The following is a 26,822-nucleotide window of genomic DNA, read 5'->3' as shown; positions in this document are numbered from 1 at the left end:
TGCAACATACAAAAGTGTACACCTGTGGAGGGCCATGTTTACCCACACACGGATGCACAGGTGTTCCATGCATCCCCACTAAAGTCCGCTGAAGCACAGCAGCTGCACAAAGATGCTGCTCCCAATCTGACATCTGCACAAGTACACGGCCCCAAATGCACCCTGGGTGCACTCATACCTGCACCACGGTCAAATTGGGAGCAGCAACTGTGTCCATGCAGCTGCTGCATCCCAACTGATTTCAATGGGGCTGCCTGTACGAGGATGAACGCACAGCTGCGTCTCACCGTCCAGGTAAACACAACCCTCCACAAGTGTATGCTTTTGTATGCTAAATGTAAATGAGGCCTTAATGTTTCTATAGACGGATCTAGTCAGATGTCTAAATATAACTGACAGACAGTTTTTGGTTCAGTTTGCGAAGCTTGGAGAGCTTATAATTAGCAAATTAGCTGACACCTTTATAAAAGTATGTAAGCCCAATTGCTAAAATCTCACCAATTCCAAAATGTTTAAATTTCCTCCTTTTATTAGAATAATCTTGAAGGCCGTTGTCCTGTTATAAAGGTGACAACGCTCTGTTCTCGTCTCCCAATTGTGTATGGTTACCTTGTCACATGGGCTTCCATTGGAGATTGCAAGTGGTTATTAGAACACACATTACACAGGCACAGTCTACTGTTACTATTAGAAAACCAGCCCTGAAGAATGCCATGCAGCTGGAATGCACATAAACCGGAAGCGGCTGGAAAGAGGTTGCAAATTAGCAGCACTGAGATGCAAGAATAGATGAAAAACTGTATTAAAAAAAAAAAAAAGTTTATGATACACAGTGCTTTAGTAAACAAACATCTTCCAGTTCCATTTACACATATGCACTGCAGTAATGGACATATCAAGGGGTGGTGCACTGCAGTGCCATTTATTTTGATTTCATTTTGAATGGCACTCAGTGCACCAATACAGTAGCAGACATAACACAAGCATTGTAGTGAACCACAATGCACAAGCCATGTCAGTTTTTGTCAGCATTGTGGTGAGTCGGACGTCTATTAAAAAATGAATACCCTGACGTTAATCTGTGTGTGCTCCACCATAATGGATTGGTAAAGTGTATGGGGCTAAGGGTTTACATCTACTTTATGATCACTGAGCCTCAACAGAGCCACCAATAATGGGGTACAAGCAGCCTTTGCGTTCCAGGCCTGGGCACCATCTGGTCAGCAAGGGCGCCCAGGTGAGACTTGGATGCAGCATGAGTCCTCACTTAGGCTCCTTTCCCCAAGTAAATGCCGTACATCCACCTACATCACTGGCTAGCCTTGTGCCTCAATTGACAGCCTCCCATAATGGCTGCTCTAGCTTGTTTTTGTTTGTTCTGCTATGAGCAGAGGGGGCCCCGCTCTGATCTTGGTCAGTAGCACTGTCTGTCAGACTTGCATTTGCCCCACCTGGAAGCTTGCATCATGTCAGTAAGCCACCAGGACTAAGAGCTGAGCTCCCCCTGGCCAGGGATAGGAGCAATGCTGCCCCAAGTGAGGGTGGAGTACCCCAGTTCTCCTGAGCTCTATAGCCCATCCAAGATCCCCTTAGCTGCTGGTACTATACACTGACTGAGGTCCCCTCATCTCCACAACTGTTACTGTAGTACAGTTGAATCTTGTAGGGTCACCTTCCCAGGCTGGGGTGCCCATCTGATATGAGGTGCAGTTACAGCAGAAGCAGCTCCATCCTAATATTTGATGCTGTTAAGATGTTGCAGTCCGTTCCCCCTGTCTGTCTAGCTTGCCCCCCCCCCCCCTTTGACTGGCTGACCAACTGTGTCCCCTAGTTTGCTTAAGGTCTCTAGATGTATTGGGGTCATCTCCTGTCCACCCATTGATTGGCTGAAAAGGCATCTGAATGCCTTGAGGTTGAGGGCTTTCAGGTAGGCTTTTTGGGCCCCATGATTTCTAATGGTGGTAGTGGCGGCCCTGGGTGTATGTTGTGTCTGCCCTCTCACCATTCCTTATTATTTTTTTTCCATGTCTTCGATTGTGGTAACCATGGACTCCCTCTGATCCTTTTTCCCAACAGGGTTATTCTTCTGCAACAGAACTAGGATTCTAATGTTACCACTCAATTTTTTACTTTAAATTTTATCTGATGTTGCCTCTTAATACAAGGAAAGGTGTCTGGCAGAAAATATGATGATCAAAATTGCCTATACCCCTACATGTCAGTATCTGCACACTTCTCAAAATAATATACAGCTTCACACAAACATCCCTTATCTAAAAATGACTGCAAAAGATGTCCTAATGCATAAAAAAATTCCTCAATAAATTTTCATCCCGTCTGTTTACCAGAATCCGCAATGATCTCTGTGCAAGGACAAAAAACAGGGAGATACGAAAAGGACACTCACGCTCCAATTTCATTATGACGTCAGCATGAATTCACTGAGAAAATGGTATTGCAGAGCTTAAGATGAATACAAATGAAGTCTATTTTAGACAACCACCACGGAATGATATCTATGTATAAAAGGCCAGCTAGAAGCATGATACTGGAAGGAAAAACATTCACTGAGAGAAGAGGGGTGATGGGAATAATGGCATTTACCATAATCCAATTTTTCAATAAGCCAACATTTTATGTAGTGTACCACTGCCATACGATATAAGCAAGGGCAACGCTTGAGGTATTAAGGTGGAAGTCAAGACAATTGTTTCATTTCTGTAGCAATCAATGCACCTTCATTTTTTAACATTGCTCTGTACCATGTATTCTAGATATATTCAACCTTAAGAGGGACATTAATAACGAAGAGTGAAAATGTATTATCTGCTTTATACTGTAATGTGGATATATGAGATTGCATTTTACGGCCCATTTAGAAAATGCATGCTACAGATTTTGCTGTTAAACTTAGGAGTTCTATAGTTATATACCGTAAATGGTAAGGTTGAATAAAGACATCAGTCCATCCAGTTCAACGTGTGTGTTCACTAAGGAACACATCTAAAAGTTTTTTGAATCTATCTACATTCTGCACTGACACCACCAACTGTTGAAGTACCACAACCTTACCACACTAGAAGGAAAGAATCCCGTACCCAATTTAAGATTGAACTGATTCTCAGCCAACTTCATTGTGTAACCACAGGTCTTCTTTAGAGACCTTAGGTTTAAAAATTTCTTCCCAATGCTAGAGCCACCATTTAAAAATTTGTATAATGCGATCATATCCCCTCTTAAGCGTCTACTCTCCAGAGAGAATACGTTTAGTGTATAAAGTTGTTCCTCATTACCGAGGTCCTCCAACCTCCTTAGTGGCTTTGTTGCCCTTTTCTGGACTCTATCCAGTTTAAGGACATCCTTGCTGCGATTTGATGACCAAAACTGGTGACTCTGGCCATACCAGAGTTTTATAAAGGGATAGAATTGGAGTTTTATTACTTGCCTATTGAGGCAAAGAGAACCCTAGGATGAGAAGACAGATCAACATGGCTTTGACCAGCCAAGCAACCAAGTTCTGCACCTAAAATTTTGTTTTCCCCCTTCCCATTTATGGTGTGGCCTCATGATACAATGGCAGAAATTCTACCTCTACTAGTGTCACTGTAGATCAGTACTGAAAATATGTACAATTCTATCTCTACCAGTGTCACTGGGGATCTGTACTGAAAATATGTCCAATTCTACCTCTACCAGTGTCACACTGTAGATCAGTACTGAAAATATGTCCAATTCTACCTCTACCAGTGTCACTGTAGATCGGTACTGAAAATATGTACAATTCTACCTCTACCAGTGTCACTGTAGATCAGTACTGAAAATATGTACAATTCTACCTCTACCAGTGTCACTGGGGATCTGTACTGAAAATATGTACAATTCTACCTCTACCAGTGTCACTGGGATCTGTACTGAAAATATGTCCAATTCTACCTCTACCAGTGTCACTGGGATCTGTACTGAAAATATGTCCAATTCTACCTCTACCAGTGTCACTGGGAATCTGTACTGAAAATATGAACCAAAAGTGGAAACCTCCCTGCATCATGCCTGCTGACTGCTTTACAGAACACATCTCCTATCTATGTATGACTATATCACATTTGACCAACTGGAGCCTCTGCAACAATCCCTCTTCCTAAGTCACATCTTCTGATATAGGAAGTTAGACAGTACAATCATGTGACTCGATATTAGAAACTTTTAGGCTTCATTCACACTGCAAAGTGTGCGCTAAGTAAATGAGGGTTGACATGCACTCATATGCTGCATTGCCTTTTAAAATGCGCAGCAATATTTAGATTTCATTTCTTTAAACGTCCATGCTTTATTTGTAAAGGAAACTTCAACTGACTGTTTTGACCCTTGCATTTATGAGCAGCACAGGACAATGCACTGGTGTGAATTGCTCCTAATGAATACACCGATTTTACAACGTATATGTGCTGGTTTGTGCTGATAAACACATGCTTGTGCATCTGTGAAGAGACGCTTATGGTACTTGTGCAATTTAAATTTTAATAGGTTAGTGAGTCAATTACTATTACGTACTAGGAGTTTCTTTACCAATATATGTCATTGTTCTGGTGTCTTGACTTCCACTTTAAAGAACTTCAAGTCCCAACAAACTGGCAGTTGTAAAGGAAACCTTTGATCGGAAAAATGGAGTTTACCTTTACTAACCACTCCTGAAAATGCTAGTTGCCTGCCAAGCTGATCCTCTGATTCAGTACTATAAAGTATTTTAAGTAGATAAAAAAATGCAGTTAAGGGTTTTTCTCCAAACTGATGTGTTTGCTAGGTCAGCAGCTCACTGGCCATATCATAGGAAGCATTGGCCACAGCATAGGCTAGGGCATAGCATAGGTCAGTTTACCATCCAGACAACTAGCATTTTCAAGAAAGTCAGCAATAGCAGCTCCATTATTTCACTTAGGAAAGGTTTACTTGAACCTGTCCACAATAACAGCTTGAGTCCTAAATGCAAACCTGTGACACCAGGAACTCAATATGCAACTGGCAGATTCCGCTGTACTGTTCTGATCAACAGATACCGAGCTGTGACAGTGGAGCTGTAAGTCAGCACTTGCATATTAAGTGCCTCGGGCTCAAAGGTTTAGTGCACATCAGATATGATTACACGAGTTATTGTCAGGATACAGGTGCTTCTGTTATTTTAAAAACATATCCACCCCATGATATTGTCAATTGAAAGCTGAAGGCAGACACCTAAATACACAGCTGAAACACAGACAACATGAACTGTCTTACCTGCCAAAAGATTGGTAACTCTGTTCAGGATGTCTTGTGATCCAGGCACTCCTGCCAGAGAGCATAGCCAGGTCAGTGACCACTTTTTTTTTTTTTTTTCTTTTTTTATTAACTGCAGATAAGCAATACAGCTTGGTCACTGACACACCCCCAGCCTGCCAACTGGACAATGAAGGAACATCAGTATAATAATGAAATCATCACCCTGCTCAGTCTGCTTTATCCTCCTGTCCTTAAGCTTCCAGTGTTGAACTGACAACACAGTGGAATGCAGTGTAATTTGACTGTCTCCCACTGCTACCCTTCCACCTACCAACCTTTGTGCAGAGAATTACAGGAAACTAATCTAAAGTGAATTTTCTGCACATAAAGTGTTACTAAACCCACAACAGTAAAATCAGTATATGCAGTAAAGCATGCTTGTTATACTCACTGTGGAACCTAAGGGGTTAATCCTTAACATCCTGTGAAAAGGATGTTTGATGCTGGACTTCTCTGATCCTCCCCTCCTTCCAGTATCTCCTAAATATCTTCTGATAGAACAGAGGCTCGGGGAGAAGCTGCACATGCTCAGTTTGGTGTGCATTGCTAGAGAGGTTAATTTTTTCTTGGGAGAGTGCATGGGATCAGCACAGGGCCAATCAGCATTGTCCAGACAGAGTAAGGGGTTCTGCAGACTCCAACAGGAACCAGTGCTCTGCTGGACACTGATAGAAATCACAAAACTGCTGATGAGAAAAGGTATTTAGAAGTTTATATTTACTAAATGTTCTGTGTTGTGTGTACTGTGGGAGACCAGATAGAGTGAATGCAGGGTCCTGGGTTTAGTAACACTAACAAACTGCAATAAAAAATGGTTTACGATTCTTTTTCAATGAATATGTGACGGGATTAAACTGTAGTCTTTTAGAATAGCCTAGAATATAGCTTTAGTAGACTTTTAGAATGGCCTAGAGTCCAGCTTTAAGGTTGAACCATAATGCATTTTCAGTGACCACATATTCTAATTATCACTTTCATTGTAATAAATGTAGAGGTTTGTAGACTAAGCAGAACAAATTCGCTACTAAAATGACTGTCTAACTACTGGAAACACCAGTCACAATCACAGTGTATCACTACAGAACAGCAAGCTGAATCTTCCTATGTAATAAGGAAATGTGTGTGACCCCGTGAACATATATAATTACAAATTATAAAAAAAGAGAAGGCTTGTAAAACATATATTGACACCTTTACATCATCATATGCACATACAATTTACAATTATCTCCTTTAAATGTATGTATGTAAAATAAAAGGAAAAAAAAAAAAAAAAGATATAAAACTATACCATGCAGGGTAAAGCAACAGGTATGCTGTAAATTAGAACAAATAAATAATAAATTCTGGCCCATAGATTCACATTGAAATAACAGAATTCTGAAATGCTAAATGACCTAGTAGCAAATTGTGTTTTTTTTTTCTCTTCCATTGCAGGCTAGCAGCTCCTCCCCTGTCAGAAGCCAGATTTGTGGGCTAATCCATTGCTGCTGACAATCATCTGCATGTGTTCCTCTCACATTCCTTGTGTGAAGCTCAGACTGGGATCGCTTTCTTCCTCCCTTTTTGCTGTAACCCCCCCCCCCCCCCCCCCTCCTACATCTGTGCTGTGACAGTGCTGGTCTCTGGGAAGAGTCTGGTGCCAAGGCAAGTAAAGTTTGTCAACTCTCATCAGTTGTCTCCATCAGAGCAGCGTGGTCAGATAGCGGTGGGGGGAGGCTGGAGCTTAAGGTTGACCATGCAGCACTTCATCTACAGCATATCAAAAAGGGACAAACTGGTACATGCATTTCGTCCCCTGGGATGAATACAACATATAGCCAGTGAGACTTCTCTGAAGCTGGTTAACTTTATCATTGCAGAAAACAAGGGGAAGAAGCTCAGTTGTTGTCACTCAGAGCTTATCACAGCCCTGAAGACCTTCGCTCTGCCCCCATGTGACACACTGGCACGTCAGTATTGGTGCTGTGACTTGCGATGAAGGAAATTGCGTTGCATCATTTACTATAATTACTCTGTTACTGGCGCCGCACATACAGAAGCAAGGGATAGACGTATAGACTAGAACATGAAAGAAAGGGCATGTGAAAGGCACCAGGGAACTTTAAGGATGACAGTCTCTACTATGATATATATGGCATTGCAAGCTACTTGCTACACAGCTGTTGGATAATGAATCAGTAGAAGGAACAGTACATCTGCTACAAAACGGTACTGCGGTCGCCAAATCCTATTTGCTACTTCCATGGTACACAAAGTACATAGTGGATACCTGCGGCCAGGATTCCAGGTCTTCTGATCAGTGACGGCTGCTCAGCCCCTGCAACTCATTGACAGGCTGGAAAGAGTCAGGGTTGTCAGCAGCTTTAAGAACATATTCACACATCTAACACCTGTGACTAGGGACAGGCGTTTGCTCCTGGACGCAATACGTTTGCGTCAGGAGTGGGAAATCTTTCCTTAACCGCAAAAAACTCTAGATGTGCAAATATATGCTTATAGCCATGGACAGCCCCGGCTACTTTCAACCTGTCATGAGTTGTGCGAGATAAATGGCCATCCCAGATGACTAAATCACCTGGGATCTCAGATGCAGGAATCCTCACCATACCTCCTGCACCATGGGCCATTCAGGATGTGTGAAAGAGGCCTAACTTAACGGCTCCTTAACACAATGCTACAGCATGAACCTGGCCTAAAGCCCTCACTGACCTATGTAGTTACATCCACTGTAGAATTCACCCTCAAATTTCACAATAGAAACAGTGAAGTGGTTCAACTGTGATCTCATCTCTCTGTTTCCCTTGTACCTACTTTTTATCTGGAGGCTGGCAGGCTGCCAAGTAAGCACTGGTAGAAGTGAGCTAAGTTACCAAGGAAGAGTGAAAGAAAAACTGAAACTTTTAAGGATGAATTCCTTTATAGTGGCTGCAGCTACGGAGGTCAGTGCAAGCTTATATTTTTAATGATCTCAGGTTAGTGAGGGTTCATGCACAGGGGAGCAGAGGGTCATACTGTGTAAACTGGCTATGTTTGTGGCATACATCTTTACATATATATGTTCGGATCTGTGTTTACTAGCGTACAGTTGCATCCTGCCATTGATTTGTACAGCCAGCTGTACACAACACCTGCAACTCTTGGCCTGAGAAATACAGCTGGTTTGAAGGTCTGAAAGTCTCGTATTTCAAGTCCTAATCTATTGGTATGTTTAGCCTTAACTTCAAAAAAGCTCTAGTTGATCCTGCCGGATTTGGGAATTAACGTTCAGATAAATCTAGCCGAGCAAAATAAAAAAATCCACAGCGTACAAAGCTATTGAATGTCTACATGTTAAAATTGCAGAGAACATTTATCACTACTGTAGAGAGATAAAGAACTTCATAGAGAGCAAAGGGCTTTAAATAAATTCTTATTACAGCTGGGCTATTACAGTTAATTGTGCCAATGCAGACAGAGCTGTACTGTGGCTGGGAAATGTCAGCCGTGAACATGTTGTGTTATCAGGATTGTGATGGAGAGTAGTAGGATAGAGCAAATTAGTGGAGCACAGCAAGCCTATTAATGTCAAAGCCTGAAAAAGAGTGCAACACTGGCCTTGTGATTACAACAGGAAATTCTGTAGCACAAGTGTGGCCGGGTAGATTTGTCACCCAATGTGAGATCACAAAGTGCCAGCCGTTCAAAATACAAAGCTCAGCTTGCTATTATCAGGTTTGCCCATGGCCAGGGTGCTGGCGACTTCCCACAGCTTCCTGAAAATCAGTTATCTTTCTATAGCTAGTTATATACATATCAATTTATCTAGCGATCAGCAGCCAGGATGCATTGAGACTGAAGCGAAGATAGATATATAAATATATATTTGTACTGGCATTTTTGCTGGCACGATATGTATGTTTCCACATGTATCTCAGTTGCGCTCATTGAAATCTATTGGGACTAAAAACACTTGAAGCTTGAAGGTCAAAAGAAGCTCATGTACGTTTTGAGCTATAGGCGACACCACACTCCCATGTGTACAAGACACAACTGAAAACGAAAGGATTTTGGATGTTGAGCATTTTGGAGATTCGAGCTACAAAAACACTCAGGCCTTAAGTAGCCCATGGATGATTTTTTTTTTTCAGCCAGCTGGTTCTCAATTCGGTGTAGATGGGGGAATCCTCTCAAACTGAGCTATTGTATTCTGACAGCATGGAGACTTTCCTTCTGTCAGAATACACTGATCAGCATTGCAGGTTACAGCAAGCAGTGCTGATCAGCAGCAAAAATCTGACAGGGTGGCTGTACAGAGGTAGATCTTCTGTACAACCACACCCATACATGGATAGAAATTTAATCAGTCCCTGAGGGACTGGCTGAATTTCGATCCATGTATGATCACCTTTAGGATCCAATCCCTTTCAAACACATGACTAAATGTGACTGTAAAGGCTGAAGGTTTTTTACTTTCATATATTCTATGCATGAAGGTAAAAAAATCTGTGTGCAGCAGCCCCCCTTAATACTTAGCTGGGCCCCATCTCGATCCAGCAATGTGCACAAGAGCATCGTATCTCTAGGGACTCTTCCTGCTCATTGGCTGGGATAGCAGCAGAAGCAACTGTCAATCACAGACAGTAAGTCAATGAGGAGAGAGCGGGGGCAGGGCGGGGCTGAGCTGCGCTCCATGTGTGAATGGACACACAGTGCTGCTTGCACTGGGGGCACTCGGCAGGTGCCTGGAGTGCAAGCGGGAGACCCAATAAGGGGAGGATTGGGGCTTCTCTGTGCAAAACCACTGCACAGAGCAGGTAAATATGACAAGTTATTTTCTTAATTCTTTTTTAAATCGGCCTTTAATATCACTTTAAATAGTTGTTCTGTGCAACATAAAGTAAAAATTTATCTGCATCCAACCAAACACTTTCAATATAACTTTTTTTGAAAGAAAAGTAGTCAAAATTATAAGTGATATCAGGACTGATTAAAGTATAACTAAACAGTACACCAATTCTGCACTGGCCCTAAATCTGCGAAACATCCAAGAAAAAAAAGCTAAAGCAGCTGTGTGAATGATCTATAAAGATAATAAAATAAGTTACAACCTAAATAACAACGCCCAGAATAAACCTATTGCCAAACATTAATCCATTAATAAACAGTATTCACAAATAAATGTGTAAATAAAGATAGATATATATATTAAAATAAACTTTTAATCATCATTACATGAGTAAACAGTGTTCACAATATGTAGATTACACACACACACACTCAACAGCCACTTTATTGGGTACATCTGTTCAATTGCTTGGTAATACAAATTACAAATCAGCAAATCAAATGGCAGCAACTCGATGCATTTAGGCATCTAGACATGGTGCATCAAACCGAGCATCAAAATGGGGAAGAAAGAGGATTAAGTGACTTTGGACTGGCATGGTTGTTGGTGCCAGATGGGCAGGTTGAAGTATTTCAAAAACTTCTCAACTACTGGGATTTTCAAGCACAACCATCTCTAGGGTTTCAGAGGAGAATGGACAGACTGCTTCAAGATGATACAAAAGCAACAGTAACTCATGTCAATATGGACCAAAATCTCTGAGGAATGTTTCCAACACCTTGTTGAAACTATGCCAGGAAGAATTAAGGCTGAAGGCAAGAGGGAGTCCAACCCGGTACTACCAAGGTGTACCTAATAAAAAGGCTGGTGAGTATATATATATATATATATATATATAAATATATATATATATATACACACACACACACACACACACACATATACACATACATACACACACATATATATATATATACACATACACATATACACACACACACACACACACACATTAGTCAGCCACCAATTGTGCAAGTTCTTCCACTTAAAAAGATGAGAGAGGCCTGTAATTGGCATCATAGGTAGACCTCAACTATGACAGACAAAATGAGAAAACAAATCCAGACAATCACATTGGCTGATTTGGAAAGAATTTATTTGCAAATTATGGTGGAAAATAAGTATTTGGTCACCTACAAACAAGCAAGATTTCTGGCTCTCACAGACCTGTACCTTCTTCTTTAAGAGGCTCCTCTGTCCTGCACTCATTACCTGTATCAATGGCACCTGTTTGAACTTGTTATCAGTATAAAAGACACCTGTCCACAACCTCAAACAGTCACACTCCAAACTCCACTATGGTGAAGACCAAAGAGCTGTCGAAGGACACCAGAAACAAAATTGTAGACCTGCACCAGGCTGGGAAGACTGAATCTGCAATAGGCAAGCAGCGTGGTGTGAACAAATCAACTGTGGGAGCAATAAATAGAAAATGGAAGACATACAAGACCACTGATAATCTCCCTCGATCTGGGGTTCCACGCAAGATCTCACCCCGTGGAGTCAAAATGATCACAAGAACGGTGAGCAAAAATCCCAGGACCACACGGGGGGGGACCTAGTGAATGACCTGCAGAGAGCTGGGACCAACGTAACAAAGGCTACCATCAGTAACACACTACGCCGCCAGGGACTCAGATCCTGCAGTGCCAGACGTGTCCCCCTGCTTAAGCCAGTACATGTCCAGGCCCGTCTGAAGTTTGCTAGAGAGCATTTGGATGATCCAGAAGAGGATTGGGAGAATGTCATATGGTCAGATGAAACCAAAATAGAACTGTTTGGTAGAAACACAACTCTTCGTGTTTGGAGGAGAATGCTGAGTTGCATCCAAAGAACACCATACCTACTGTGAAGCATGGGGGTGGCAACATCATGCTTTGGGGCTGTTTCTCCGCAAAGGGACCAGGACGACTGATCCATGTACAGGACAGAATGAATGGGGCCATGTATCGTGAGATTTTGAGTGCAAACCTCCTTCCATCAGCAAGGGCATTGAAGATGAAACGTGGCTGGGTCTTCCAACATGACAATGATCCCAAACACACCGCCCGAGCAACGAAGGAGTGGCTTCGTAAGAAGCATTTCAAGGTCCTGGAGTGGCCTAGCCAGTCTCCAGATCTCAACCCCATAGAAAACCTATGGAGGGAGTTGAAAGTCTGTGTTGCCCAGCGACAGCCCCAAAACATCACTGCTCTAGAGGAGATCTGCATGGAGGAATGGGCCAACATACCAGCAACAGTGTGTGCCAACCTTGTGAAGACTTACAGGAAATGTTTGACCTCTGTCGTTGCCAACAAAGGATATACAGTCAGGTCCATAAATATTGGGACATCGACACAATTCTAACATTTTTGGCTCTATACACCACCACAATGGATTTGAAATGAAACAAACAAGATGTGCTTTAACTGCAGACTGTCAGCTTTAATTTGAGGGTAATTACATCCAAATCAGGTGAACGGTGTAGGAATTACAACAGTTTGCATATGTGCCTCCCACTTGCTAAGGGACCAAAAGTAATGGGACAATTGGCTTCTCAGCTGTTCCATGGCCAGGTGTGTGTTATTCCCTCATTATCCCAATTACAATGAGCAGATAAAAGGTCCAGAGTTCATTTCAAGTGTGCTATTTGCATTTGGAATCTGTTGCTGTCAACTCTCAAGATGAGATCCAAAGAGCTGTCACTATCAGTGAAGCAAGCCATCATTAGGCTGAAAAAACAAAACAAACCCATCAGAGAGATAGCAAAAACATTAGGCGTGGCCAAAACAACTGTTTGGAACATTCTTAAAAAGAAGGAACGCACCGGTGAGCTCAGCAACACCAAAAGACCTGGAAGACCACGGAAAACAACTGTGGTTGATGACTGAAGAATTCTTTCCCTGGTGAAGAAAACACCCTTCACAACAGTTGGCCAGATCAAGAACACTCTCCAGGAGGTAGGTGTATGTGTGTCAAAGTCAACAATCAAGAGAAGACTTCACCAGAGTGAATACAGAGGGTTCACCACAAGATGTAAACCATTGGTGAGCCTCAAAAACAGGAAGGCCAGATTAGCGTCTGCCAAACCTCTAAAAAAGCCTTCACAGTTCTGGAACAACATCCTATCGACAGATGAGACCAAGATCAACTTGTACCAGAGTGATGGGAAGAGAAGAGTATGGAGAAGGAAAGGAACTGCTCATGATCCTAAGCATACCACCTCATAAGTGAAGCATGGTGGTGGTAGTGTCATGGCGTGGGCATGTATGGCTGCCAATGGAACTGGTTCTCTTGTATTTATTGATGATGTGACTGCTGACAAAAGCAGCAGGATGAATTCTGAAGTGTTTCGGGCAATATTATCTGCTCATATTCAGCCAAATGCTTCAGAACTCATTGGACGCCACTTCACAGTGCAGATGGACAATGACCCAAAGCATACTGCAAAAGCAACCAGAGTTGAAGGGAAAGAAGTGGAATGTTATGCAATGGCCAAGTCAATCACCTGACCTGAATCCGACTGAGCATGCATTTCACTTGCTGAAGACAAAACTGAAAGGGAAAATGCCCCAAGAACAAGCAGGAACTGAAGACAGTTGCAGTAGAGGAGCATCACCAGGGATGAAACCCAGCGTCTGGTGATGTCTATGTGTTCCAGACTTCAGGCTGTAATTCACTGCAAAGGATTTGCAACCAAGTATTAAAAAGTGAAAGTTTGATTTATGATTATTATTCTGTCCCATTACTTTTGGTCCCTTAACAAGTGGGAGGCACATATGCAAACTGTTGTAATTCCTACACTGTTCACCTGATTTGGATGTAAATACCCTCAAATTAAAGCTGATGGTCTGCAGTTAAAGCACATCTTGTTCGCTTCATTTCAAATCCATTGTGGTGATGTATAGAGCCACAAATGTTAGAATTGTGTCGATGTCCCAATATTTATGGACCTGACTGAATAACAAAGTATTGAGATGAACTTTTGATATTGACCAAATACTTATTTTCCACCATAATTTGCAAATAAATTCTTTCCAAATCAGCCAATGTGATTGTCTGGATTTTTTTTCTCATTTTGTCTCTCATAGTTGAGGTCTACCTATGATGGCAATTACAGGCCTCTCTCATCTTTTTAAGTGGGAGAACTTGCACAATTGGTGGCTGACTAAATACTTTTTTGCCCCACTGTACATATTGAAAAAAGTATTGGGACACCTCTCCAAATCATTGGTGTTACAATCACCTCCACGGCCAAGGGAGTATAAAATCAAGTACCTAAGCATTCAGACTGCTTCTACAAACATTTGTGAAATAATGGGTCGCTCTCAGGAGCTCAGTGAATTCAAGCGTGGTACCGTGATAGGTTGCCACATGTGTAATAGGTCCATCCATGAAATTTCCTTGCTATTAAATATTCCACAGTCAACTGTTAGTGGTATTATAACAAAGTGGAGGCAACTGGAAACAACAGCAACTCAGCCACAAAGTGGTAGGCCATGTAAAATGACAGAGCCGGGTCAGCGCATGCTGGAGCACACAGAAGTCGCCAACTGTCTTCAGAGTCAATAGCTAAAGACCTCCAAACGTGGTGTGGCCTTCAGATTAGTACAACAGTGCATAGAGGACTTCATGAAATGGGTTTCAAGGGCCAACCAACTGCATCCAAGCCTTACATCGCCAAGTACAATGCAAAGCATCGGATGCAGCGATGTAAAGCATGCCGCCACTGCACTCTAGAGGAGTGGAGAAGTGTTCTCTGGAGTGACCAATCACGTTTCTCTGTCTGGCAATTCGATGGACGTGTCCGGGTTTGGTGCTTGCCAGTAGAACGGTACTTGCCTGACTGCATTGTGTCAAATGTAAAGTTTGGTGGAGGGGGGATTATGGTTTGGGGTTGTTTTTCAGGGGTTGGGCTTGGTCCTTAGTTCCAGTGAAGGGAACTCTTAAGGCGTCAGCATACTAAGACATTTTGGACAATTTCATGCTCCCAACTTTGTGGGAACTGTTTGGGGATGGTCCCTTTCTGTTCCAAAATGACTGTGCACAAAGCAAGGTCCATAAAGACAGGGATGAGTGAGTTTGGGGTGGAGGAACTTGACTGGCCTGCACAGAGTCCTGATCTTAACCCGACAGAACACCTTTGGGATGAATTAGAGCGGAGACTGCGAGCCAGGACTTCTCATCCAACATTCCCATAGACACACTCCTAAACCCTGTGGTCAGCCTTTCCAGAAGAGTTGAAGCTGTCAGGTTTCTGTGATGTAAAAAAAAAAAAAAAACTTAAATCCTTTAGGTGGAGGGAAGTAAAAAAAAAAAAAAAAAAAAAAAAAAAAACACAAAAAAAAAAAACACTAAAATAATACGGTTGCATAAGTGTGCACACCCTTAAACGAATACTTTGTTGAAGCACCTTTTGATTAATATTACAGTACTCAGTCTTTTTGGGTATGAGTATCAGCATGCCACATCTTGACTCTCCAATATTTGCCCACTTTTCCTTGCAAAAACACTCCAAATCTGTCAGATCACCCCACAGATTTTCAATCGGATTCAGATCTGGGCTCTGGCTGGGCCATTCCAAAACCTGAAGCCATTTCGTTGTTGATTTGGATGTATGCTTTGGGTCATTGTCATGCTGAAAGATGAAGTTGCTCCTCATGTTCAGCTTTCTAGCAGATGCCTAAGGGTTTTGTGCCAATATTGACTGCTATTTGGAACTGTTCATAGTTCCCTGTACCTTGACCAAAGCCTCTGTTCCAGCTGAAGAAAAACAGCCCAAAAGCATGATGCTGCCACCACCATGCTTCACTGTGGGTATGGTGTTCTTTTGGTGATGTGCAGTGGTGTTTTTGCGCCAAACATATCTTTTGGAATTCTGGCCAAAAAGATCAACCTTGGTTTCATCAGACCATGACACATTTTCCCACATGCTTTTGGAAGACTTCAGATGTGCTTTTGCAAACTTTAGCTGGGCTTGGATGTTTTACTTCGTAAGAAAAGGCTTCCGTCTTGCCACTCTACCCCATAGTCCAGACATATGAAGAACATGGGAGATTGTTTCTATATGTACCACACAGCCAGTACTTGCCAGATATTCCTGCCGCTCCTTTAATATTGTTGTAGGCCTCTTGGCAGCCTCCCAGATCAGTTTTCTTCTTGTCTTTTCATCAATTTTGGAGGGACGTCCAGTTTTCGGTAATGTCATTGTTGCACCATATTTTCTCCACTTGACGATGACTGCCTTCACTGTGTTCCATGGTATACCTACTGCCTTGGAAATTGACTGATACCTTTTAACAATGAGATCTCTGTGGACTATGGCTTTTGCTGTAGGATGCGACTATGAAAATGTCAGGAAAGACCTACTTGAACAGCTGAACTTTATTTGGGGTTAATCAGAGCCACTTTAAATGATGGCAGGTGTGTACTGACTCCTATTTAACATGATTTTGAATGTGATTGCTTCATTCTGAACACAGCTACATCCAGTTATAAGAGGGTGTGCACACTGATGAAACCACATTATTTTAGTTTTTTATGTTGACTCCCCTCCCCTAAAAGATTTTAGTTTGTTTTTCAATTGAGTTGTACAGTTTATAAGTCACATTAAAAAGGTGGAAAAAGTTCTGAAATGATTTATTATCTCACTTTTTTACATCACAAAAACCAGACATTTTAACAGGGGCGTGTAGACTTTTTATAGAGAGAGAGAGTGTGTGTGTGTTTGTTTGTGTACATACACAAATTAAAAAAGGGCATAAAAATAAGTAAACCTTTATTTTAATGATTTCAATTATTTATTTTCTAATAAAAAAAAAAACAAACAAAAAAAAAACTTGGTGATCCTGCTAGCCCCCAAGACTTCCTCCAGTCGGATGACAACACTGCATTGAATTTACTGCACTGCTGTCACCTTCAGCTGCATAGGGCTGGCCATGTAGTCAAACAGATCACCCTACAGCTGAAAGAAATGACTAAGGTTTCCTAGTGAAACCCCTCCCTCTCCCGGTGCTACTATGCAGGAAATCACTGAATTCCAGTACCATGGTGTGTACAAATTTCAATCAAATGATATTGTGGAGGATAACTATATACTGAATATCCAAAACACATACAAGAAAAAGGTGAATGTCAAAGTCAGGCTTTCATTTCAAGACCCAATAAAGCAGCTTTGTGCTTTCATTCTAAAGACCCTAGTGACCCTTGGGGGCGGGTTCCCTGCAAATCTGAGCATGTGCCAAGTACATACTGTGGATAAGCTAATAGCAATCAATAGTTACCAGCTGGAGCTGTGCAAAGGGCCAGACCAGGCAGGATAATTTAGACAAAAGGCATGTTGTCACCAACCTCAGCTAGTGGTCAGGATTTCAATTTTTTTTTTTTTTAGACTAAGCAATGGGTTTTCTCTAACACCCAGAATAAAAATAAATAAAAATAGCACAGACAGCAATCCAATTCCCATGTAAGGAAGTTCGTTCACTATTTAGAAATAAGCATTGCCAAGCAACGAAGAAACACCACACTAATACGCAGTATGCCTGATTCTCCACAAACGCAGGCCAGCTCGGAGACTGATGAGGGGGCGGCATACCCTCTAACACGGGGGTGTCGACATATGGAATTAACAGGCGCGTGGGACATTTTCAGCTCCCATATTTAGGCCCCAAGCAGGAATAAGGGAGCCCACAAAATAAAGTTTAAGACCTGAGCCACAATCTGCTTGATTTCAATATTTTTAACCCTTTGCAGAGGTAGACTTTTTCCTTTTTTATTTTCAATTTCTCTCAGTATCTAACTGGTTGCTAATTACATCCCCGCAGAGCTAGTTGCCATGACAGTCAAAAGCGACACCTGGATAGCTTTTCGACGGCTGGCTCTGTCAGCTCCGATTGTGAATGTCTCACTAGCAGAGTGCTTCTTCGGGACTGAAGGAAGTCTGCGTGGGATGGCAAGTGAATTTAGTGATAGGTTATGGCTGACGGGACATCAAGCAAGAGGAAGCGTGTGGGGGCGTGCAGAAATGAAAGGAGAGAGGGACAGACAGAGGGGGGTCCAAGTGTACAATGGCTGGGGAGGGGCTCAGGCTTTGATTCACCAGTCTGATTACTGAAGCATGCACAGATGGGTCAATTTTTCAAACTGCATAGGAATATGAAAGACTAAAACTGTATATTCCAATCTTTAACTATGGTGAAGAAGCTTGGTCCCAGGAATATGGTCTTTTTGTCACCAGCTAGATCAATCTTTTAACCTTTTTGCCCTGTAGGATCCTTTAAAATAATTTTCAGGTCTTGGAGATCCCCTGCTAAAAATGATTATAAGTAAAACTAGTGATACAGTGGAAAGTTTTAAAGCCCAACTCTGAGAAACGTAAAAATTAAGCCTTACAGTAGGGTTGCACCTGTACTGCAAGAGTTAATTGCTCATTTAGGTCAAGGGGACATGGACAAGAAAATCCAGTTACTAGATCCTATGCGCTGCTAGGTTGGTCCCCGAAGAGTCTTCTCCCCCATGCTCCAGCAGCCTAGGATCTTGACAACATCAAGACCAAGGCAGAGTCCACAGCCCTACATTTGGACCTAATGATACTGAGGGACAGTCCACAGCCGGAGTGTGGAGGAGTGCCATCTGCCTAGAGAGAAGAGAATCAGATTCAAAAACTCTCTTCTAGATTAAATGATCAGTTATCATTGCTGTGGGGCTTTTATAAATAGAAGTATGGATTGTCTATTTTTCTTAAATCATTCTAACCTAGCTGGATGCATCATAGATCTGATGCTGCATCTGTCCCCCTCCGGCGCTAAAGGTGAGAACTGAGTGATCAGACACTGCTGATCGCTCAGTTCTCCCTGCGGCTCTGAGCAGAGAGTGGTGACTCTCAGTCACCGCTTTCTGTTTTGCCCCCCCCCCCCCCCCAGCGCTCACTGGAGCATAGGGATGTGGAGGGGAAGGGAGCAGCTGGCTCAGTCTCCCTGCGGATCACGGAGAGGATGAGCTAGGTGCTGGTCAAGACATCTGGGTGGACCAACTTTAGAGTCGGGATCTTTCCCCAGCCTAGATCGACTGAGTGTCATTAGCCGACAACGAACTTTAGCCCACTATCGGCTGAAAACAGGTCACAGGAGTGCAGAATGAACTGCACTCCTGTCATCTACAGGAGAAATACAGCCAAACAAGCTTTGGCTGTATTAGCCGCTACTCATTGTTCAAGGAACCCCTAGCAACCTCAGGAAGAAATCTAAGGTTCCACATAACCCTGGGTGGAAAAGGCTGGGCTAGGTTATTAAAAGAAGATGGCAAGCAGACAACCTTCTAGCAGTGGCTGCTATAGGAAAGCTCCACTTTCACACAAAAATGATATTATATATATATATATATACATACATACATACATATACACACACATACACACACTGCTCAAAAAAACGAAAGGAACACTTTGAAAACACATCAGATCTCAATGGGGAAAAATATCATGCTGGATAATTATACTGATATGGACTGGGTAATGTGTTAGGAATGCAAGGATGCCCCATTGTTTGATGGAAATGAAAATTATCAACCTACAGAGGACTGAATTCAAAGACACCCTAAAAATCGAAGGGAAAAATATGATGCAGCAGGCTAGTCCACATGAGGCCGGGCATTGTTGTTCACCAGGAGGAACCCAGGGCCCACTGCACCAGCGTAGGGTCTGACGATGGGTCCAAGGATTTCATCTACCTAATGGCAGTCAGGGTGCCATTGTCTAGCCTGTAGAGGTCTGTGCGACCCTTCATGGATATGCCACCCCAGACCATCACTGACCCACCACCAAAACAGTCATGCTGAACGATGTTACAGGCAGCATAACGTACTCCATGGCTTCTCTAAACCCTTTCACATCTGTCACATGTGCTCAGGGTGAACCTGCTCTCATCTGTGAAAAGAACAGGGTGGCAGTGGCGGATCTGCCAATTCTGATGTTCAATGGCAAATACCAATCAAGCTCTATGGTGGCGGGCAGTGAGCACAGGGCCCACTAGAGGACATCGGGCCCTCAGGCCACCCTGTCAAAGTCTGTTTTTGATTGTTTGGTCAGAGACATTCATGCCAGGGGTCTGCTGGAGGTAATTTTGTAGTGCTTGCCCTGTTCCTTCTTGCACAAAGGAGCAAATACTGGTCCTGTTGATGGGTTAAGGACCTTCTACGGCCCTGTCCAGCTATCCTAGAGGTTATGCTCGTCTCCTGGAATCTCCTCCATGCTCTTGATACTGTGCTGGGAGACACAGCAAACCTGGCAATGGCATGTATTGATGTGCCATCCTGGAGGAGTTGGACTGCCTGTGCAACCTCTGTAGGGTCCAGGTATCGCCTCATGCTACCAGTAGTGACACTGACCCTAGGCAAAAGCAAAACTAGTGAAGAACAGTCAGAAAAGATGAGTAGGGAAAAAATATCATTGGCCTCAACCTGTAAAACCATTACTGTTTTGGGGGTGATCTCATTGTTGCCCATCTAGTGCACCTGTTGTAAATTTCATTAACACCAAAGCAACTGAAACTGATTAACAACCCCCTCTGCTACTTAACTGACCAGATCAAAATCCCAGGAGTTTGACTCTTAATAAAAAGTGTTTGAGCAGTGTAACACACACACACACACACACACACACACACACACACACACACACACACACACACCTTGCACTACAATGACCAAATGGTTCTTTGGTTACCAAATCCTAATATAGTTGCCTATATTATACTTTTGTCTTCAAGGCTTGTCTTGAGATGGAATATTGAAGGTTAAAGTGGTTATAAAGGTTCTATTTACAAAAAAAAATACATGTTATACTTACCTGCTCTGTGCACTAGTTTTGCAGTGGTTGAGCAAACTCGATCCTCCTCTTCTCTGTTCCCACATCGGCGCTTCTGGAGCCTCCTCCCTGAAGAGTACCCCCAGAGCACTTGTACATGCTCGCTCCCCAGCCACATCTGTGTGTCAATGGGACACACAGAGCGTAACTCAGCCTCGCTCCCTGCTCCCTCCTCACTGGCTGTGATTAGCAGCAGCAGGAGCCAATGGCGAGTGAGAGACCTGGGAGAGCTTCGTCTCTCAAGCGTCTCTGGATCGGAATAAGGTAAGTATTAGGGGTACTACGGGGGGGAACTGCACACTGAAGGCTTTTTACCTTCATGCATAGAATACATGAAGGTAAAAAACACCTTCACCCTCTACAACCACTTTAAATGGGAGAACTCATGTGCTCATAAGCCCTTGGTTCACACAGATGTAGTTTTGAATGCATTTTAGACTGCACTGATTTGCAAGAAATGGAAAATAAAATGAATTCCTATGGAGGTCGTTCACATCTATGCAGTCCACATGCAATGCAAACCTTTTTGAAAAAGGGCTATGTGCATGTTTGGAGTGGTGCGATCCGATTTTGAGGTCCATAGAGTTGAATGTAAAGCGCATGTAAAATGTTTATCTGTTCAAATCGAATGTGATCCCAGTGCATTTTTGCAAAGTCTCCTGTGTGTTATTGAGCTGGCTTTTGAGAGGGAGAGAAAGAGACAAACAGACAGACACACCCCTAGGGAATTAATACAAAACCAAAACTGTATGAAAATCGTATGAAAAGAACGCATTGCTATCCAAGCTGAACTACAGCTGAATTGCATCACAGGTGCTCCTTGAATTGGACTTGAAAACTGAAGGCACTTGCACCACTTCAGTTTGAACCTAGGCTAAATGTGTTGCTTTCCCAGCATTTCCCTTTCTAGCTAGCAGATTCATACATCTAGTACCTGATGTATGGAATATATAAATTCTTCTTCATACTGCTCTCTTTTATTCTAACCAACTACCACCTTTTTACGGAGTACCATAAAATCTTACAGTTCAGGTGTAGTTTCGAAATCAAGATGCCTCTGCTACCTAAAACCTTATACTAATTTAGGAATTTGCCAGTAGCTATGCCTCCGTAGATTTTATATTCATGCCAGTACAAAAAAATATGGCCTCTAGTTGGCAAAAAATGAAAACCAGCATTACTTGCAGAGCAATAAGGACAGACCTTGGAGAGAACAGGGAGTCCCCAATTTATAAATGTATCATCAGGCTGTGCAAATCATATCCACTGTAAAATTTCATGGGGCAAATAATCCTGCACCTTGGATTTACCCGTCAATCCCCAAATTGTGATCCTATTTCTATAAATGGGAGTCTTTGGTTCCTGGGCTTTTTATGCCTGCCTACACTAAGACAACTTTTTCAACAAAATTTGAAGGCTTGGGAAAGTATTAGGTATTCAACCATATAAAAGTCATCCCACTGCTACCCTTCATCTTTACTCCTATCTTCCCCTCCCAGGCCTAGAAAACATAAGGACTTTTTTGTGGACGATAAAAAATTATACCACTGGGTACAATTTTCTGAACCCCAGGCAACTTTACACATTCAAAAATATTACATTTTTTGCAATATACGAATAAATCACTGGTTAAATTTACTTGTAAAAGATGGCTCTTAAAACCTGGCTTCAAGCACATCTGCCTCTATAATTTGAATTTGTCAAAGCTGATTTGTGCTTTCTATTCCACTTTATATTCTACACTTCCTTACACATCATATCCTTATGTTGCCAAATGGGATAAATATCTTTTTCCCCATTAAAGATGCTTGAGGAGCAAGGTCTTAACATATAGCACACCATTTCTATAAACTCAACATCCAGTCAATCTGCATATAAATTAACAATAAATCAATATCTAATCTTATTATGTGTTGCACATAAGAAGCCTTTAGGTATATGAGGGTTTTCATAGGTAAATAAAAATCTATCTTGTTCAACCAAAAGAAAATAAATGAAAAACCATATACACAATCCCCACAGGAGATATAGGGCACGTACCTATACCCATGAGTCTTCGGTCAAGGTCTTCAACCCCTTTGGATCACTTATTAACCCAATGATTCTCCAGGTTCCACAAACAGCCTTGTAACATACAAAACATTGAGTCCTTTAATAAGCAATGACACAAATTGGCCTGCTTTGTGTTTCTTGCTGCAAAACAAACCTTTGAAGCTTTGGAAAACAAAACTGGTCTCATTTGCCAAACTTGAAAGCTGAATGGATAGTTTATTGAATAATTCATCCATTCATCAACATTTGCAAAATTTCCAGAAATACTGATGGTAGGGCTGACCTACTGCCCATCAACAGTTTCCGTCCTGACACTCTAATTCCCTGCTCTCCTATCTCTTACTTATGTAGGCCATAGACGGGTCGAACATCGGCCAATTTTTCAAACGATAAACGAAAAATCGGTCGTTCGTTAAGCCGACGTTACCACCAACGATTAAAAAAATCGGCCGACCTTGCAGGTCACGGCTCATGCACAGAATTTTTATCGTTAAAACGATTGGCCGATTTGGCCATCATTGCCGTGAAAATAGTTCCGTTTTCCGCAAATTTTCCAACATGCCCAATAATCTAAAATTAAAAAAAACCCGAAAACCGGCCGACCAATTAACCCACTAACAGTGCAAATATGGGACCGATTTTTCGTTTGGCCGAAAAATTGGCCGATTTTCGAACAGTCTATGGCCGGTATTATTCTTCTTTCTTATATTTCACTTCTTTTTTATTTTCCCTTTTATATTTTTTCTTCTTCCACCAATTCACTATTATAGCGTTTTAGACATATGTCTAAATAATCCTAAGCAATCAAAATGCTTTCCCTCTGTAAAGAAAATTATATAACAAAAGCTGTATGACGGTACAACAAAGCATTTAATACTCTGTAATTCACACAAGAGTCCTATTTTATATACAGTATGTTGCTTCTACCTTTAGCTAGGGAATTTACTACATACAATTGAAATCTCTGCCTTACTTTTTAATATTATTTTAGCTTCTATAAAAAAAAAAAAATTGCTAATATTGTTATATGAGCCAATGGTAACAATATTATCAAAACTTTCCCATCTAGGTCAACCTACAGATGCCAGGATTTTCTAAAATGTTCGAGTATAATATGACAGGATATGGTGAGGTGGACTAAAAGAAACGGAAAAGAAAAAAAAAAACAAACCCTCAGAAGTACGACATGCTGCTACCTTTCTTTTTTATCACAAACCCAAAAAACTGCTTACTCCTCATTTTAGGATAGTGGGTAGAGCCATGGAGTAGGGCTATTCACCCTGAGGTCATCACAGAGGACAAGGGGGCACTCTTTACATCTGGAGGAAAAGAAATTTAATCTCCAAACACAGAAAGGTTTCTTCACAGCGAGAGCTGTGAAAATGTGGAATAGACTCCCTCAAGAGTTGGTTCTGGCCAGCTCAGTGATTTGCTTTAAAAAAGTCCTGGATTCTTTCCTAGATACACAGAATATAACTGGATACTAACATTTATAGGTAAAGTTGATTCAGGGAATATCCGATTGCCTTTCAGGGGATCAGGAAGGAATTTTTTTCCCTGCAGAAGCAAACTGGATCATGCTTTGCTGGGGTTTTTTTCCTTCCTCTGGATCTGTGGGTATAGGATAACTTTTTTTTTTTTTTTTAAATGGTTGAACTTGACTCGAGGGAAGAAGTCGAAAGGGACGAAACGCGTCAGTGACGTGACGTCAGACGCAAAACCGGAAGGAGCGGCTCGGCCATCTTTGATATTGGAATTCTGCTGTGAAAACCGCTGGAAAGGATGGACGGTTTTTCCTTGTAATAATGTAAGAATCGATTAAAGCTGTTTTGTTACCCTTCACAGTCCACTGATTGTCTTCTCTGCCCTTATGAGGAGCGGGGGAGATTGAATTGGGCATATCCGCAGGGTGGAAGTTGTAAATACCCTGGAGTGCTTGTGTATGCTGCTTTAAGCTGAGAGAGGGTAATTGCGTTGAATCCCACTATGGTGTGGCACCATTGATTTTAGCACATTATCACAGGTTGTGCAGCTTGCTGTGAATATTATCTCACAAGTAGGGGAGTCACGGATTGTTCACTTGCATTTATTGTTATATATTCATATCTTTTGCAGTGCTGATATTCACGTTTAATTTGAGATTCAGAGAGTGCTGTTTTTTTGTTTCTTTTTTCACGAGTGTTTTACATGGAATCACACACCACTAACTAATTTAAAGGATAACGCACTATATTTAGTTTCATATTTATGAGGTATCCTGGATCTGGAGTGGCGAATTGAATATTTTCACACATTTGGAAGATTTAATTTTATGGACACTTTGGACTCTAATTTTGGACATTTATTGCAGCAAGATTTAGGGTATCTAAGGTTTTGGAGAAAAGGTTTGTGTCGCAAATACTGCTGTCACCCTCTGGCTCTATCCATCACTCTTTAATGCATATCTTCAATCTCCATACTTAAAAAAGCCTCACTGGACCCCACCAATCTTAGCAACCTAAGACCCATTTCCTTACTCCCTTTTGCCTCCAAACTCCTTGAACGTCTAGTCTACAACCAGCTGAGCTGCCACCTTATTGAGAATAACCTTCTCGGTCCCCTTGAGTCTGGATTTCGCCCACAACACTCCACAGAAACTGCTCTCCTAAAACTCACAAATGACTTACTAACCGCTAAAACCAATGGTCACTATTCCATACTCTTGCACTTGCTGCCTTTGACACAGTTGACCACCCCCTAACCATAAGAAGGCAAATAGGTTGTAACTTGCTTCCAAGCAATACATTCTCAGCCCCATCAACTTCCAACCAGCAGCACTCTAAAGGGATGATGCTTTAGCATGGCATCTTACATTACATGCTCTTAAACATCAGTATTATGCTGTGTTCTCTGTATACAGTAGAGCAAGGGTCTCCAAACTTTCTAAACAAAAGGCCAGTTTACGGTCCTTCAAACTTTTGGTGGGGCTAAATGTGGCCAGTGGGAGTAGAAATTATCTTGGTGTCAGTGGGAGGAATAATGGCCCATCTTTGGTATTAAGAAGAGGAAAGGTGCCCCATTGTTGGTGCCAGTGGGAGAATAAGCATTTCATATCAGTGGGAGGAATAGTGCCCCAAGGGCCAAATAAAGGCAAGCAAGGGCTGTATCTGGCCCCTGGGCCACAGTCTGGAGACCACTGCACTAGAGAGTTTTAATTTCAAGAACTCTGACTAGCTTTAAAAAAAACCTACACTAAAAATAAAAACTCCACTTGGTGGCACCCCCATTCCCTCTGCTCACTAGATGAGTAAAGAAAATTAAAAAAAAACAAAAAACAAAATCAGGAAAATCACTCACTGGCAAACTTGTCTAGGCAAGGACGACTACTTCACTGTCTTATGGGATCCTGTTAAAATGCCTTCCTGCACATTGCTGGAGGGTCTTCTTGAGAGAATTGGGATCTTGCACTTTCCCAAGATCTCATTGTGAGACCCAATGCTGTCAGGGACCTGGAAGCCACAGAAAACCAGGTATTTTTATTTTTTCTAATTTTTTTTTATTGCTACAATTTCAAATATTGTAAATAAGGGGTGGGGAGTGCCACATGATCCGATCTTGTATTGTAACGCAACATTTCTTCATCATGATCTAATCATAAAGTACAGAAAAACAGCAAATATTGGGTAATGTGAGCAGATCCTTTTGTGTCATTAGGAGTGTTGTTAGATCTCCATTTGCAGCCTATTTATT

At 42.0% G+C, this 26,822-nt stretch overlaps 1 protein-coding gene across 6 annotated transcripts in view; it reads right to left on the bottom strand.

Moving 5' to 3' along the window:
• The window catches only part of IQSEC2 (IQ motif and Sec7 domain ArfGEF 2), a 367,046-nt gene that overhangs the window by 307,667 nt on the left and 32,557 nt on the right, over window positions 1–26,822 (bottom strand). For 3 of the 6 annotated variants that reach the window (XM_089692958.1, XM_089692961.1, XM_089692965.1), the window contains exon 2: window positions 5,272–5,322. The exons of the other annotated variants lie outside the window; for them this stretch is intronic. In XM_089692958.1, the coding sequence (XP_089549084.1) occupies window positions 5,272–5,322 (51 nt within the window). The remainder of the gene's footprint in view (window positions 1–5,271; window positions 5,323–26,822) is intronic. 6 annotated transcript variants of the gene reach the window in all.

This window comes from Staurois parvus, unplaced genomic scaffold (genome assembly GCF_062004578.1).
Source record: "Staurois parvus isolate SC_StPar_1 unplaced genomic scaffold, SC_StPar_1.0 ptg000608l, whole genome shotgun sequence".
Taxonomy (NCBI): domain Eukaryota; kingdom Metazoa; phylum Chordata; class Amphibia; order Anura; family Ranidae; genus Staurois; species Staurois parvus.
This window is presented reverse-complemented; position numbering and strand designations above follow the sequence as displayed.